Source organism: Staurois parvus, unplaced genomic scaffold, assembly GCF_062004578.1.
Source record: "Staurois parvus isolate SC_StPar_1 unplaced genomic scaffold, SC_StPar_1.0 ptg001142l, whole genome shotgun sequence".
Taxonomy (NCBI): Eukaryota; Metazoa; Chordata; class Amphibia; order Anura; family Ranidae; genus Staurois; species Staurois parvus.
In genome coordinates this window covers 121,719-136,351 of record NW_028318938.1, presented here as the reverse complement: position 1 = coordinate 136,351, position 14,633 = coordinate 121,719, and the positions used below count along the sequence as shown (strand labels likewise).

General features: G+C 42.3%; 1 protein-coding gene across 1 annotated transcript in view; it reads left to right on the top strand.

The window, feature by feature from the left end:
* Positions 1-4,270: 4,270 nt before the first annotated feature.
* LOC149439249 (NACHT, LRR and PYD domains-containing protein 3-like) overlaps positions 4,271-14,633 on the top strand; it is a 76,434-nt gene continuing 66,071 nt past the window's right edge. The window contains exons 1-3 of the mRNA XM_089659251.1: positions 4,271-5,226; positions 9,700-9,852; positions 11,794-11,954. Of these exons, the coding sequence (XP_089515377.1) occupies positions 9,810-9,852; positions 11,794-11,954 (204 nt within the window). The 5' untranslated portion in view covers positions 4,271-5,226; positions 9,700-9,809. The remainder of the gene's footprint in view (positions 5,227-9,699; positions 9,853-11,793; positions 11,955-14,633) is intronic.

Below are 14,633 nucleotides of genomic sequence, written 5' to 3'. Positions count from 1 at the left end.
CTCCCTTGGCTGAAAAGCAACCCCACACATGAATGGTCTCAGGATGCCTTACTGTTGGCATGACACGGGACTAATGGTAGCTCTCACTTTTTCTTCTGCGGACAAGGTTTTTTCCACATGTCCCAAACAATTGGAAGGTGGATTCAACAGACAAAATGACTTTCCCCCAGTCCTCAGCAGTCCAATCCCTGTACCTTTTGCAGAATATCAGTCTGTTCCTGATGTATTTTCTGGAGAGAAGTGGCGTTTTTGCTGCCTTTCTTGACGCCAGGCCATCTTCCAAAAGTCTTCGCCTCACTGTGCATGCAGATGGACTCACACCTGCCTGCCGTCATTCCTGAGCAAGCTCTGTACTAGTGATGTCCCGATCCTGCAGCTGAATCAATTTTAAGAGATGGTCCTGGCGCTTGCTGGACTTGCTGGACTTTCTTGGGGGCCCTGAAGCATTCTTTCCAACAATTGAACCGTTCTCCTTGAAGTTCTTGATAAATGGTTGATCTAGGTGCAATCTTGATAACAGCAATATCCTTGCCTGTGAATTCCTTTTTGTGCAAATCAATGATGACTGCACGTGTTTCCTTGCAGGTAACCATGGTTGACAGAGGAAGAACAATGATTTAAAGCATCACCCTCCTTTTAAAGCTTCCAGTCTGGTATTCTAACTCAGTCAGCATGGCAAAACGATCTCCAGCCTTGTCCTCTTCAACAATGACACCTGTGTTAATGAGAGAATCACTGACATGATGTCAGGTGGTCCTTTTGTGGCAGGGCTGAAATGCAGTGGAAATAGTTATTTTGGATTAAGTTCATTTTCATGGCAAAGGGGGGCTTTGCAAATAATTGCTATTCATCTGATCGCTCTTCATAACTTTCTGGAGTATATGGCAAATTGCCATCAGAAAAACGGAGGCAGCAGACTTTGTGAAAATTAATATTTGTGTCATTTTAAAAACTTTTGGCCAGGGCTGTACTACCGCCGTCATTAGTCATTAGGCCTCTTCTGTGCACCCCTCTCATTTACCATCTCTTACCTATTAGCCTAGAAAATGGCAATTACAGATTTCTCAGATTCATCTCCACATTGACGGCAATGGAGATTGGTTTCAGCAAACAAGCCTTAACCACTTCCACACTTTTACCCCCTTCCAGCCCAGGCCAATTTTCAGCTTTCAGCGCTATCACACTTTGAATGACAATTGTGCGGTCATGCAACACTGTACCCATATGAATTTTTTAGCATTTCTTTGACACAGATAAAGCTTTATTTTGGTGGTATTTATTCACCACTTGATTTTTATTTTTTTTTGCTATATAAATGAAAAAGTCCAAACATTTTTTTTTAAAAAGTGTTTTTCTTATAAAATTTTGCAAATAAATAATATATCATAAATCTTGGCCAAAATGTATTCAGTTATCTTTTTAGTAAACAAAATAACCCAAACTAGTTTATAATCAAAAATTATAATTAAAAAAATTTTTTTTTTTACATTTTTATTTTATTTTTTTATATTATTTGTTTTTTATTTTTTTTTACATACTGTCATCCTAGCAGTACAGTGTCACCATGGTGACACTGTACTACTTGTGGGGGCTGATAAAGATTTTTTTTTTTTTTTAGACTGATTGTTTTTACACCCATAAAGGCTGTAAAAGCAATCATTTCTCTTTCTCTCTGGCTGCATTCTTGCAGCCATTGAGAAATACTGTGTGAGCTGTGGTTGGTCACAGCTTGTCACATGGTACAAGGCTGTTGTGAATACTCTTGTACCATGTGACCTCTGTGATCATTCACGGATTTCACCCGTAGTAAGCAATGATGTCAGAAATGAGATCTTGCTTACTACTCTGCATGTGATCACTGATTGGCCAATCAGTGATCACATGATCGGGACCTCGTACAGAGGTCCTGTACAATGATCGTACAATGCCACCGTACGGCTGTTTATATACAACGGCCGGACGGGAGGTGGTTAAACTGAACCAAGGTACGTTTGTCTCATTTCTGTCACTCTATAAAATAAACTAAAATACACAATTACAATAAATAAAATAAGCTCTATTTATATAGATAATAACTATACTAATTGGTGGGAGAGGAAATATTTCTGGTAACATTCTTCCAGGGGTGTGGAAATTTTTGAAAAAACGACTTATCCAGGGACTAAATCGGGGCCCCATTCTACTTGTCCAGATAAAATAAGTTGTTTTTTTTTAACCAAAACTGTATTTAAATCGGAGGTGATTTTAGGAATGTCGGGGGCTTTTAAAAACAAAAGGGGCTTTATGGCGACCCAAATGTTTAATATTTTTAACATTGCGCTGTTTATCTCCTCCTCCCCTCCCTGCCTCTCTCCAGCACTGAACCTGGGGACTAGCAGGGAAAGGAGAGACCTTGCAGTGTGATGAGCACCTGTCAAGGTCCTACCTTTTCCCTGAAGTTTTGTTACTCCATGTGCTGGCGTCCATCTTGGATTCTGCTGTGCATGGTGGGAATCCTTTTATGCCTTCAGGTCTCTGAGGTCCATCCCCCAGAGGGGTGTGGCTGATGACATATAAGCCTGTGGCCCGCAAATGCTCTTTGCACTTGTGTCTTGTGTCTTCCTACAGCTCTGTGTATACGCTCGTGACTCTTCTGGTATTCTGACTTGGCTTGTGACTAAGACCATTCTCTGTGTTTTCCTTCGATCTGACCTTCCGTTGCTGAACCCGGCCCGTGACCTGTGATTCTCTGTCTACTGTTCTGTACCGTTTTGTCCCGTTGTTGTCGACCCAGCTTGCCTGACTACGCTATTGTCATTCTCACCAGCTACAAGCCATTGGCGGTGGCCATTACCGCAGCCGGGGTGTCTCGGGGGCCGCGACCTGGTACCTGGCTGCGTCAAGTCCATCCCCACCATCAGGGGCCCTGGTGAAGGGCAGCCTGGGACTTAGACTCCGCGCCGTGAGGGACTTCGGTCTGTTGGTGGTGGTTGTCGTCAGCCAGTGCGTTACCCTGCCACTAGGCCTACCTGTCCGTTCCACAGCCCTGCCCTGACAGCACCGATTAGCTGCTTGTCAGGAAAGGGGCGTGTCAGACTTATCCTTTATCCATTTCACTGCCAGAGCTGTTTTTGCGTTATTTGCTCACATTCAAAAAATAATTTTAGGCCTAAAGATTACATAAACCCTCCAAACATGATATATTCTCTGAAAGCAGAGATCCTAGAGAATACAATAGTGGTAGCTCCAATTTTTTATGTCCCACGAAACACAAAATTTCAGTAAAAAATACACTTTAGTTAATTTTAGGGCACAAAAAGCAATACATTCCCCAATGTCTTTATAAAAGATGAGGTTACAGCGAGTAAATAGATATCCAACATGTCAAACCTTAAATTTGCGTGCACTCCTGAAACGGCAGCAAATTTTAGTACCCTATATTTTCTATAGGCAACACTTTTAAAGCCCCTTATAGGTCATCAGTATAGTGTACGGAGTAGGTCTGGTGCTAGAATTATTGCTCTCATTCTGGCGTGTGCGGCGATATGCAACATGTATCGCAATCATCGTTTTCATGTGTAGTGTAGGCGTCCAAGCATGTGCTTTTACGTTTGTGTCTGCGTATATATGTGGGGTGAGGGGGCCTTGAAACATTTGGGGGTGTTGTATGCTTGGGTGTAACTTCCATTAAAAAAAAAAAGTTTAATTAACTTTTTTTTTTTTAAATCACATACGGGACAAAAGGTCCCCTTTGTGATAATTTTTGGTGACAGGTTCTCTTGTTTGAGACATCCAAGGTCTAAAAACCCTGCATGTCTCCCCTGTACTACACTTAATATAATGTGGTGCACATCGCACTGCACTACATTCTTTCCCGGCCTCAAAGACTGGGAATCTGTCGAACAGGGAACTGGAAGTGACATCACATCACCTCTGGGTCAGGAGAAGAAGAGGAGGGGAGTGGATGTGTCCGCTCTCCTCCTCCCTCCCCTATACCACATCCCACGGCACCCACCAAACCAGTCTCGGGTCCGCAGATGGGCAAGTGGAGCCTGGGAAATATAGCGGGGGAGAGGCTGACACTGTGGGCTTCTCCTTCCCCTCTAGCTGTCGGCGAGCCGGGCCTGCAGATAGGCAAGCGGAGCCTGGGAAACCTCACACCCGGGGCATGGAGAGGCTGGCACTGTATGAAAGCAATTGGCAGCAGCGCTGCCATCGATGGCTTCACCTGACAGATGAGTTCGCTGCTTGCCTGCAGCAGGGCTAAAGGAGGATAACAACTACCTGCCTGGTGCCCGGAACTACATGTCCCAGGCGTCGGGCGATAGGAATTGAACATCCCTGTTCTTCTCTTCTACAGATTGAAGAGTAATCAGCTGACAGACAGTTCCTGCCCCCACCTGGCATCTGGAATAAGAAATAACCCGACACTGAGGACACTGAACCTGTCTGGGAACAAGCTGGAGGGTCCTCACAACTTTAAAGCCAAAGTTTAGTTATTTTTTTCTTTCAATCAGCATAAGGTATGGTAAATACTACAAATGAGAAGTGTCCCTTGTGCTGCTCTCTTAGTCTAAATTTTCATTCCTCTGCCCCCCCTGAATATCCACCCAGCAGTAATCTTCCAGTGATATGGGAGTTAATACAATTGATTGGACCTTTCATAGACGCTCATCAAGACTTCTGACTATACCTGCCCTTTCCACCTGCTCCTTCATTCATAGAAGCTGCACATTAGCTTCCACCTATGAAAAGGGCTCTATGAATGGAGAGCTATGGATGGTTCGATCGGGTTCAACTAAAAAACTAACAGGCAGACCTGATTGGACCGTCAGTGTGAAAGGGGCCTTAGTGTGTTGCTTTCAATAAAGGTGTTTTTCACTTTATGAGGTGATCCTGCCCAGATCTGCAGGAGCTGCAGAGGTGAACCACGTTCCATCCATCCATCCAACTCTTCATCCACCCCTCTACCATTCATCTCCAATTGCAATAATTGCTGCTATACCACAGACTCTTTATTGTGTTTATCCATGAACAAATTGTTGTTACACAGTACAGAGGTCCAATTTGTGTAAATTTTAGACGTTTCTTTTGTTTTCGTTTCTACAGAAGAAGACTGAATCCATCTCTCACTCTTAGAGGGCAAGGTTCACCCTGTAAGCGGTTTATGACTTTGTTTTCCATAGTAATCAGTCACCGCTCTCTTCTGTATCCTCCTCCGTCTGCGTCCCGGAGCTGATCCAACAGGTAGGAATAGTTCTCACTCTTCTGATATACAGATTATTATTGTATATGTATACACTATTTTGCCAAAAGTATTGGGCCAGTCCTCCAAATCATTGGATTCAGGTGTTCCAATCCCCTCCACGGCCACAGGTGTATAAAATCAAGCCCCTCGGCATGCAGACTGCTTCTATAAACATTGATGAAAGAATGGGTCGCTTTCAGGAGCTCAGTGACTCCAAGCGTGGTCCCGTGATAGGTGGCCACCTGTGCTATAAGTCCATCCGTGACATTTCCTGGCTACTAAATATTCCACGCTCAACTGTTAGTGGGATTATAACAAAGTGGAAGCAATTGGGAACAACAGCAACTCAGCCACCAAGTGGTAGGCCACGTCACATGACAGAGCGGGGTCAGCGTATGCTGAAGCGCACAGTGCGCAGAAGTCGCCAACTGTCTGCAGAGTCAATAACTAAAGACCTCCAAACTTGGTGTGGCCTTCAGATGAGCACAACAGTGCGTAGTGAGCTTCACGGAATGGGTTTCCATGGCCGAGCAGCTGCATCCAAGCCTTCCATCACCAAGTGCAATGCAAAGCGTTGGATGCCGTGGTGTAAAACACGCCGCCACTGAGCTCTAGAGCAGTGGAGACGTGTTCTCTGGAGGGACCAATCACACTTCTCTGTCTGGAAATCCGATGGACGTGTCTGGGTTTGGTGGTTGCCACGAGAACGGTACTTGCCTGATGGCATTGTGCCAAGTGTAAAGTTTGGTGGAGGGAGGATTATGGTGTGGGGTCCATCTTCAGGGGTTGGGCTTGGCTGCCTAGTTCCAGTGAAGGGAACTCTTAAGTTGTCAGCATACCAAGACATTTTGGACAATTTCATGCTCCCAACTTTGTGGGAAGAGTTTGGGGATGTCCCATTCCTGTTCCAACATGACTGCGCACCAGTGCACAAAGCAAGGTCCATATTTTATATCACTGTATTGGTGTCAGTGGCAGTTAATCAGTTCCCCCCAGTGTCAGAATGTCCGCCGCAGTCCCACTATAAGTCACTGATTGCCGGCATGACTAGTATAAAAAAAAAATCCCACTTTATATACCGCCATTTGTAAACTCTATAACTTTCAACCAATTCATTTACACGTATTGGGATTTTTTTTTTAGCAAAGACATGGAGCAGAATACATTTCGGCCTAAATTTATGACGTAATTAGATTTTTTACATTTTTATATTGGACATATTATATAGCAAAACATCAAAATAATTTTTTTTAACTCAAAATTGTTGCTCTTTTTTTGTTTATAGCGCAAAAAATAAAAACCGCAGAGGCGATCAAATACCATAAGCTCTATTTGTGAGGGAAAAAAAGGACGTAAATTTCATTTGGCTGCAGCGTTGCATGACCACGCAATTGTCAGTTTAAGTAACGCAGCGCCGTATCGCAAAAAATGGCCTGGTCAGGAAGGGGGGGGGGGCGGGATCTTCTAAAGGCAAAACTTTTTTTTTTTAGAGATGGATTAGAACCCCTGTCAGTTTTATTGCTGTCTGTTCCCCTGTTAAGGAGATTCTCCCTCTCTATTTATCCCGTTTACCATTATCATTGAAAGTGAAAGTAAAAGAAAATCCCAAATTTTGGCTTGTCCCCAGAAAAATAATAGAGGGGAAATCAATGGGGACACTAATTCTGGTGACCTGGGGGTCCTCAAGAAATTCCATTAATCTGCAGGGGATTTCCTCTCACTTCCTTTTGGATTATCGCACAGGAAGTGAAGGGAAATCTCCACAATGGGGCAAAAAAAAAAAAAAAATCTGACCGGGGTTATAACTTTCGCTTACTCTATCCAAAAAGAAAAAAGAGTTTTGCCTAAAGTTCTACTTTAATGTAATGAACGTGACTTTAATACTCCTTTAATTGTGACTTACCGAAGTCATAAAGATACATTTAACCAGATGATACTAAGCTGTACTATGAACTGGGAGAATGTCCAGAAACAGCTTCAATTGCATTTTATTGAAGACACTGAGATAAGACTCAGACTTTGGACATGTAGGGGGATAATCATAGGTGTGCTCAGGAGGGTGTGTCGATTGTGCCTGGGCACACCCTAATCACTCTGTGCGCATTAGCATTAACGATGCCATGTGTGTGTGTGTATATATATATATATATGTGTGTGTGTGTGTATATATACAGTATATACACCATGTATTTGATGCATCTTGTTTCATATACAGTGAAGGAAATGCGTATTTGCTCCCCTGCTGATTTTGAATGTTTGCCCACTCACAAAAAAATGATCGGTCTAAAAATCGAATAGTATGTGTCAGGGGCGGACTGACCATTCGAGAACTCCGGCAATGCCCGAGGTCCCGGGGTCAGTAGAGGGCCCCATGAAATGCCCCTGGCCCCTGGTAGGCTTTTTTGAGTGTGGACAAGGATACAGGGGCCCCATGATCCCCTATTGCCTGGGGGAGGGGGCCCCATGAGTTGTCAGTCTGCCCCTGGTAGGTGTATTGTAACACTGAGAGACAGAATAGCAACAATGGTTTTGCACGAAGCAGGCCTGATTTTCCTCCTTCAGGGTCCCCCGCTGGTGCTCCTGGCTCCTATTGTTTGGTCAACCATAGAAAGCTGCTTTCTATGGAAGCACTTATGAAAGCTCGCTCCTGAGCCACATTGCCTCCAAATATTGACATTGATAGCGTGGCACAGCCCCACCCCATGCTCCCTCATTACAGAATTTGATTGGTAGCAGCAGGAGCCAATATATTTATAAACAATATAGGGTTTGGGATTATAAATCCCATTTCAGTCTTTGCAGATGACACCAAGCTGTCCAATGGAATAACGTCCTTACAGGATGTCTCCAATTTACAAGCCGACCTCAATGCTCGGTGTAATTGGGCAACTATGTGGCAAATGAGGTTTAATGTTGATAAATGTAAGGTTCTGCACTTGGGGGCTAAGAATATGCATGAATCATACATACTGGGGGGGGTAAAAATAGGGGGGTCAATGGTGAAGGATCTGGGGGTTCTGGTAGATCACAAGCTTAATAATGGCATGCAATGCCAAGCTGCAGGTTCTAACGCGAGCAAAATCCTCTCCTATTAAGAGAGATTATGGGGGGGGGGGGGATATGATCTCCATGTATAATACATAAGGGGGATATGATCTCCATGTATAATACATAAGGGGGATATGATCACCATATATAATACATAAGGGGGGATATGATCTCCATGTATAATACATAAGGGGGATATGATCTCCATGTATAATACATAAGGGGGATATGATCTTCATGTATAATACATAAGGGGGATATGATCTCCATGTATAATACATAAGGGGGGATATGATCTCCATGTATAATACATAAGGGGGGATATGATCTCCATGTATAATACATAAGGAGGGATATTATCTCCATGTATAATACATAAGGGGAGATATGATCTCCATGTATAATACATAAGGGGGGGATATGATCTCCATGTATAATACATAAGGGGGGATATGATCTCCATGTATAATACATAAGGGGGATATGATCTCCATGTATAATACATAAGGAGGGATATGATCTCCATGTATAATACATAAGGGGGATATGATCTCCATGTATAATACATAAGGGGGGATATGACCACCATGTATAATACATAAGGGGGGATATGATCTCCATGTATAATACATAAGGGGGGATATGACCACCATGTATAATACATAAGGGGGGATATGATCTCCATGTATAATACATAAGGGGGGATATGATCTTCATGTATGTTACATAAGGGAGGGGGGATACGATCAACATGTATAATTTCATCTTTTAAATTTTTTTACTGGACATATTTAATACCAAAAAGTCAAAAAATATAGGGTTTTTTTTTAAAGGGGAAAAAAGGAATTAAATTTAATTTGGAGGGCAAGTGGTTAAATTTTTTAATTTGTTTACCTATCTTTATTGCTACCATAGCACAGCAGGAGTGACACATCAGATGTCTATTAGTACAGAGATGTCCGCTTTTGTTTTTTAGTGTTTGAAGAGTCCAAAGTTTCATGTTTTGATTCAATTCTTACTTACAACATTGCTTGCATTTAAAATGTTCATTTAATGATGGACGAGTGTTAATCAGGGGCGGACTGACCATTTGGAAACTCAGACACTGCCCGAGGGCCCGGGGTCAGTAGGGGGCCACATGAGATGCCCCTGGTACCTTTTTCATAGGCTTTTTGAGTGTGGGCAAGGACACAGGGGCCCCATGATCCCCTATTGCCCAGGGGCCCCATGAGTTGTCAGTCCGCCCCTGGTGTTAATAACTACAGAGTTCTATTATTTTCTGTCTATTATATCTGCCTGAAGTTCACTAAAAGCTGTTTGTCTCCGGTTTTTAGTTTTGGATATATATCTATTAAAAAAAGAAAGTTCCATAGAAATTTTAATCTGCATCAGGAAATAAAGTCTCAGACATCTTACTTCCTCAGGGGGATCTGGACAACCTAGTAGCCATTAGACACAATGTATCTCTGTGTCTAGGTGTTCCGTGGCATGACTGGAATACGGCTGTAAAACAAACTAAGAGCAAGGAAAAAAGATGGAGGAGAGTTGGAGACGCCAGAGAAGAGTCATCGTTCCCGGTAATCAAGAGATCAGTCACGGTTTGCCTTTTATATATATCAGCCTTTCTCAGCCTTTTAAACACAGAGGAACCCTTGAAATACATTTCTGGTCTCAGGGAACCCCCGCTAAAAATGTCCATATCTAAAGGTCAGGTGGACCTGAGGGAGCCCACCCCTCCTAAAAAAAATTCCCAGCTCTAACCAGCCAGCCTGCAAATCCCAACTAATAGCAGGACTGCGGCGGGCATTCTGACACTGGGGGGAACTTACTTGGTGTCACTGACATCCCCAGTGACACCAATACAGTGATCAGCGCTAATGAAAAGCACTGACACTGTCACTGAGCAGGAAGGGGTTAACATCTGGGGTGATCAAAGGGTTAACTGTGCTGGTTTAAATACTGTTTTAAATACTGTGCTGTGTGTGTGCTTTACTGTAAACACACTTCTTTGTATGGCTGTGCTATGCAGAGGCATGTAAAGCAGTGTGCAAGAGCTGACGGGAAAGAACTGTTTTGTGTACAAACCGTTCTCCCCCCATCACAGGGCAGGACCTGGTGATTGACAAATGGTGACACGGGTAGGTTGCGCACGGTGTTCGCATGCGCCCCCTACCCGGAAATGCAAATTCACGTATATATATATATACACGTGATTTTGTGCACCCATGCCGCCCTGTAGCAGTACTTCTGCTATAGGGCAGATAGGAAGCGGTTAAGTAAAATTTAACATATACAGAAAATCCCGAATCCACCTTCATTTTCAGACTTCAAACTACCCCTACAATAACTCTCCCTACACCAACATAGTTCTCCAATCCAATCCCTTCACACTGTCCCTTTCACCGCCACCTATGCTCACCCTGAAAAACAAAAACAGAACAAACATTAATTTCATAAAGACAATTTTGATCAAATATACACAAATTAAACATTTTATATACAACATTGTTTCCATTCTTGCAATTCCCAGATGTTTCTTGCCTTAGTCTCACACAATTATTTTTTTCATAATCATGGTAAGCATAACCGTAGATCAGTAAGGATTCATAGTTGGTTGGCTTGGGATGTCCAAATATAAATCCCCAATCACAGGGCAATTCATGTAATGGTCCTTATAGTGATCCCCACCTCCTGTGCTCCTTATAGAAATGTCATGACAAGGGTAGATTATACGCCTTGCAACCTAACCCAGCCTGCTAGGCCACACCCTCCACCGACCCAGCTATACAAAATACACAAGCCAAGTTTTTGGAGTCAAAATGGCCATAGCAGCCACAACCCACCGGCTCGCGGACAATCCTACTCATCTCCAGCCGCAACCCACCGGCTCGCGGACAATCCTACTCATCTCCAGCCGCAAACCACCGACTCGGGGACAATCCTACTTTTCCCCAGCCGCAACCCACCGGCTCAGGGACAATCGTATTTATCCCCAGCCGCAACACACCTGCTCAGGGATAATCCTTCTTATCCTTAGTGACCACCATTTTACCTATTCCGAGTTAACCCCTTGGAATGTACCAAGGTCCCCATACCACTGATGGGTCCTGAATCCAGAATTCTTTCCTCATCCAAAGACCAACCACCGCCAAGTCCACCATGACAATCCAAACCAAAGCACGAAGGGGAGGGAAGGTGGGAAGCTTCTTCTTCCAAAATTCCCCCATTGGACTTCCTGAGGTCAGACACTCCTTTTTCTCCCTGGGAGAACCTCCCCAACATCCCTCATCCAATAAGGTAACCCATAATCCCCAAAAACTTCCCACCCATCATTTAACCCTCTGTTGTCCCTCTATTCCCCCTAGTCATGTCTTCCCTGTGCTTATTTTTTATTCTTTTGTTACATCCCTCCAATTGATCCAGCATAGAAGTAAAAGTTTGTGGTGGATGTAAATTCACAGCATTTATAAAGCTGGTTTTAGGAAAGCCAGAAAATGTTATTCTCTCTGCTTTTCTAGATGACATCAGAAACTTCTGCCGTCAGCTGTCTGAGTATGACGATCCATCACTGAGGAGGATATACGAGTATTACAGAGATGATCTGACCTACATCCTGGAGAACATGAACCCTCATTCCATCCTGGTAGAACTACAATCTCGGAGAGTTTTAAACACAGATGTAAGATATTTCTACATTTCATACAGTAAAATACAGTGTGTGGTACAGGGGAGCTCCATATAAAACATCCAATCCTTTATAATTGTACACCAAATCACTCCATACTGATCATAAATAACTGAACTTTATAATAAATCCACAAGATAAATGTGATCATATCAGCACTTCATTACATCCCACATACAACTTTTAAAGCCATTTACACAACTGTTGCCACCAGAATATAATTTTTTTTTTTTTTTAAACACCAAAGATGGCTGTATGAGTACGTTACCTGCGGTGTTATTTTGAATCTTTTCACATCCAGCCTCACATCCATAACTCCATATATAATTATTATTAATATACAGTATTTATATAGCGCCAATAGTTCATTCAGTGCTGTACATTACAATGGGAGACAATACATGAGACAGTACAATAACAATACAATGCGATACACGAGGGGTTTGAGGGCCCTGCTCCTTGGAGCTTACAATCTAGGAGGGATATATATATTAGATATGCCCACATGGAAGAAAAATATATTTGAAATATATTGAAAAAATATTCTTCCCAAATATATTGACATATATTTGAAATACTACAACTTTGGCCATATTCAATATATTTCAAGACATATATAAAAATTATATATGTGTATGTGTGTGTGTGTGTGTGTGTGTATATATATATATATATATATATATACATACAGTTGCAAGAAAAAGTATGTGAACCCCTTGGGATTACATGGAGTTTTGCATGAATTGGGCATAAAATGTGCTCTGAACATCATCTAAGTCACAACAATAGAAGAACACAGTCTGCTGAACATAATACTACACAAACATTAGATGTTGCCATGGTTTAATTGCACATAACATGTAAACATTCACAGTGCAGGGAGGAAAAAGTATGTGAACCTTTAGACTTAATAACTGGTTGACCCTCCTTTGGCAGCAATAACCTCAACCAAACGTTTCCTGTAGTTGCAGATCAGACCTCCACAATGATCTGGAGTAATTTTGGACCACTCCTCTTCACAAAACTGTTTCAGTGTAGCAATATTCTTGGGATGTCTGGTGTGAATCGCTCTCTTAAGGTCATGCCACAGCATTTCAATCGGGTTGAGGTCAGGCCACTCCAGAAGGTGTATTCTGTGCTGTTGCAGCCATTGTTTCGTTGAATTACTTGTATGCTTTGGGTCATTGTCCTGTTGCATCACCCATCCTCTGCGGAGCTTCAGCTGGCGGACAGATGGTCCTACGTTTTCCTGCAAAATGTCTTGATAAACTCTGGAATTCATTTTCCCATCAATGACAACAATCTGTCCAGGCCCTGAGGCAGCAAAGCAGCCCCAAACCATGATGCTCCCTCCACCATGTTTTACAGTGGGGATGAGGTTTTGATGTTGGTGCGCTGTGCCTTTTTTTCTCCACACATAGTGTTGTGTGTTCTTCCCAAACAACTCAAACTTGGTTTCATCTGTCCACAGTATATTTTGCCAGTAGTACCGTGGAACATCCAGGTGCTCTTTTGCAAACTTCAAACGTGCTGCAATATTCTTTTTGGACAGCAATGGCTTCCTCCGTGGTGTACTCCCATGTACTCCATTCTTGTTTAATGTTTTCCTTATTGTAGATGTGTCAACAAAAATGTTAGCATGTGTCAGAGATTTCTGTAGGTCTTTAGCTGACACTCTGGGATTCTTCTTTACCTCATGCAGCATTCTGCGCTGTGCTCTTGCAGTCATTTTTACAGGACAACCATGCCTAGTGAGAGTAGCAACAGTGCTAAACTTTCTCCATTTGTAGACAGTCTGTCTTACCGTGGACACATGAACATCAAGGCTTTTGGAGATACTTTTGTAACCCTTCCAGCTTCATGCAAGTCAACAATTCTTGATCGTAGGTCTTCTGAGAGCTCTTTTCTGCGAGGCATGGTTCACATCAGACAGTGCTTCTTGAAACCAGTAAACCCAAAACAGGTGTGTGTTTTTTAAGGGCAGGACAGCTGTCCGCAACACATCCAATATCATCACACTGATTGGAGTCAAGGTTGGCTCACTCCTGGCTCCAATTAGCTCTGGGAGAAATCATTAAGCTAGGGCCTCACATACTTTTTCCTCCCTGCACTGTGAATGTTTACATGTTATGTGCAATTAAACCATGGCAACATCTAATGTTTGTGTAGTATTATGTTCAGCAGACTGTGTTCTTCTATTGTTGTGACTTAGATGACGTTCAGAGCACATTTTATGCCCAATTCATGCAAAACTCCACATAATCCCAAGGGGTTCACATACTTTTTCTTGCAACTGTATATATATATATACACACTGTATGTTGAAATGCAGTTTTACTACAAAATATATAAAAAATATTTTAAAAAATACATTTTCAAATATACTGTATGTCTTTAAAAATACATTTTTGGATTGCATTTACAAATATATGTTAAAATTACTTTTTAATATGATAAAAAAAATCAGAGAATATATTTCAAAAATATATATTTTTAAAAATATTTTGAAATATATACTGAATATGGCAAAAATTGTAGTATTTCAAATACATGTCAATATATTTAGGAAGAATATTTTTCAAATATATTTAAAATATATTTTTCTTCCATGTGGGTGATACCTCTGTAGGCCGTGTACCGGGGTGGGCTCCCCAGGATACAGTGAAGTCACGA